The sequence below is a fragment of the Echinops telfairi genome, unplaced genomic scaffold (assembly GCF_000313985.2).
Source record: "Echinops telfairi isolate 266 unplaced genomic scaffold, ASM31398v2 ScPeMD7_7424;HRSCAF=8462, whole genome shotgun sequence".
Taxonomy (NCBI): Eukaryota; Metazoa; Chordata; class Mammalia; order Afrosoricida; family Tenrecidae; genus Echinops; species Echinops telfairi.
Window position 1 is genome coordinate 47,941,332 of NW_022111324.1, and position 3,139 is coordinate 47,944,470.

The following is a 3,139-nucleotide window of genomic DNA, read 5'->3' on the forward strand; positions in this document are numbered from 1 at the left end:
TTTGGAAGGCGAGCACACAATAATATGATTTTTTGTTCTTTGATGCCTGATAACTGATCTCTTCGGTACCTCGTGATCACACAGTGTGCTTCTTCCATGTGGGCTTTGTTGCTTCTGAGCTAGATGACCCCTTTCTTCTTATCCAACCGAGTGAAGACCTTACCTCCTCAGTTCCTGCCCCTCAACTTGGGGCAGGGGATCTGGCCTCATGCCCCCAGCACCCGTGAATGACTGCTCTAGAACCAAGTTGGTGAAGACCTGACGCTTGCAAGCCTAGGAGGCCAGAGGCCCACCCTTTGAGACTCAGCAGGCTTTGAGACTGGGGCAGCTCCGCTTCCCACACGCCCGGTCTTTTCATCTTTTGTTTCCTGGTTCTTTGGCAGCTCATCCCCTCAGGCCTCCTGGGCTGGCCCTCCCTGCCTTTGTCCTGCTCAGGCAAGTGTTACAAAGCTTTTTAGCTCTACTGGTAAGTGTCCCCAGGCCCCCTACTACGCCAGGAAGCCCCCTGCCTGCCAACGGTGTTCAGCTCTCTTGCTCTGTGGGTCGGCTCTCGGGCTGTCTCAAGCCAGTCTTCTGATTCTGATGCCACGATTGCTCTGCCCCTGCTTCCCGCCATCTGCACGGTCTCTGGTGTCACGGCTCTCATCACTGCCTCCCGCGCCTTCACCGGAAGTACCTGCGACCATCCTTCCACCAACCGTCTCGCCAAGGCAGGCTAGGGTTTACTGTTGGGTGCTTTGAAACTCTTCCAGCCGCTGCCTACTCCCAAACCACTTATGCTGCAGGTACCTGTTAGAGCCAAACACCGCCTTCATTTTGTGATACTGCTTTACCAAAGCACCTGTGGACGGCTTTAAGAAACAGAGACGGCAAAGCACGGTTTTCTCATGCAGAAAGAACGTGTGTTTTTTCCCCAGGAGGCACTGTGTTAGGTTCTGTGACCCGACTTTTCCAAAACTATATTCACTAGTTTGCTCCATGTGAAAGCATCCTCAGAATTCGTTTCCCTTTGAAGAGGACACGAGGCCTGATGGAAAGAGCAGTGTCAGGAAGGCTTGTTAATGGTCTAGATACTTCTCTCGAAAGAGCTAAACACACTCAAACACCCCATCTCTGCCCTGGGGGACCCCACCCCCCAAACAGGTGAGCTGGCACAGAGTTCATAAAGGACAGCCCCTCCTGCCCCTCCCTCTCGCCCTGTGACCTGCAGGCACGCCAAGTGCTGGAGCGAGAGTTCAACAACCTCTTGGCCTTGGGCACAGACCGGAAGCTGGATGAAGTGAGTGCTCTACCCTGAACTAGGGGCCTTGGGGACAGGGTGATGGTCAGATTGCTTTGTCTGGACTGGTGGTGTATGGGTGGCCTCAGGGAAGAGAGCTGGGAGAAAGAGGAGACCTGCTAGTCCCATGAAGAGTTCTAGTCTCAGAAGCCCACGGGGGCAGCACTCTCCTGCCCTGTAGGGTCACTGAGAGTTGGAATGGATTCAGGGGCAGTGAGTTTTTTTTGGTATGACCTTCAACGGGATGCGTTGGCACCGTGGCGGCAGCAGGGGGCTCAAAGGTGACAACCAGGAGGATGGCGCAGGATGGGGCAGTCGATCCTTCTGTTGTGGGGATCGACTAGACAGCACTGAGCAACGGCCACATGTCTGGGCATGCCCTGCTCCTGTCCAGCGCGGTCAGGCTCCCTTCCTTTCCAGTTGTCTTCTCCTCCCCTCCTCACCGCTGTTCCGCTCCTCCCCGCCTCCCCCCCCCCTCCTTTCCCATCACCAGCACTGGCTGCCCTTGGTTGTCAAGCCTGTCTTTGCTCACTTGGCTGCAAGCAAGTTCAAAAGAACGCAGACTGTGTATTTTTAGCTTCTCCATCCTCAGTCCGACCACTGTGTCCGATCCCCATGTTGTATGCTACTTCCATTTCCTCACACCCCTGCCCCCACTGTCACCTCTGCGAAGACATCTGGGCCTTCCTCTAAGACCCCTTGAGTGCTACCTACTGTTCCTTCATGGGCACAGAAGCACCTTTGTGGGGTGAACTGCTCTGCCTAGGTAGATGGGGCACTGTCAGTGTTTGTGGGGAGTTCCCTTCTTCACAGAGGGGCCCTGACATTTGGAGTGAGTGACATGCCAACCCCAAACCCACTGCCCACTCTTCACAATGCTGCATAGCGTTTCCAAGACTTTGCACATATTTACGGGATCAGAGAACTGCATCTTTCTCTGAGAAGACTTGCAGGTAGCAGTCCAGCACTTACCGAACAGCCCCCCAGGGCTCCAGTCAAGACATGGGGAAGCTATACATGACTAAGTGGGCACCAGTTAGCCTATGCTTACGTTGCTTATTGGGTAATGTGCCCCTGGGTGGGGCCCTACAGGGTTGTCACTGTCACACACTGCTCTCATCTGACCCCGTTAGGAGGCCTCAGCCTGAGAAACAGGTATTATTACAGTACTTCACAGTTAAAGAAACTGAAGGCCAGAGAGGCTTTACCTGGTCCAAGGTTAGGTAACTAGTAAAATGACAAAGTTGGGCCTGGAGCTGGATTTCTGACCACTCTTCCCACAAACGGGGTGCTGCCAGACTGAGGCCCCCAAAAGGCAGAAAGAGAAGGTGTACGGGGACTTGGCTGGACTCTACTTCCCAGAGGTGAGGCTGAGAGAAGGGCTAAGATTGAGGAGAGGTCAGTGGGTATATCCCCAGCCAGGCTGAGATAGACAGAGCTCACTTGTGGGGTGACAGATGCAGCCAGAGGGGATCCACACCACCTGGAGACAGGGAATTTGAGAGGCTCCGGAACCCTTGGGGACCATCCACTAGCTCCTTCAGCCTCCAGATGGAAAAGCCTAGGGCTACAAGGGGGGAGTCGCTTTGTCCCTCTTTCCAAAGAGATGGGAGCAGCACCCCCAGAACCAGCCCTGGCCGCCCTGCCACAAGGCAGGGGCCGCGGGTGACACATCCAACATGCCTCCGGTGTCCCCTCGTGCAGGGGGACGACAAGGTGTTCCGCCGCGCGCCCTCCTGGAGGAAACGGTTCCGGCCGCGGGACCACCATGGTGGCATGCTCAGCGCCTCGGCCGAGACCCTCCCCGCCGGCTTCCGCGTGTCCACGCTGGGGCCCCTGCAGCCGCCGCCGCCGCCGCCA

The 3,139-nt window shown here is 56.0% G+C and overlaps 1 protein-coding gene across 1 annotated transcript in view; it reads left to right on the forward strand.

Annotated features, from left to right (window-relative positions):
• PPFIA4 (PTPRF interacting protein alpha 4) overlaps positions 1 to 3,139 on the forward strand; it is a gene marked incomplete at its 3' end in the record, with an annotated part of 64,002 nt that extends 60,863 nt beyond the window's left edge. Inside the window, exons 22-23 of the mRNA XM_045298180.1 lie at positions 1,211 to 1,279; positions 2,984 to 3,139. Coding sequence (XP_045154115.1) covers positions 1,211 to 1,279; positions 2,984 to 3,139 — 225 coding nt within the window. The remainder of the gene's footprint in view (positions 1 to 1,210; positions 1,280 to 2,983) is intronic.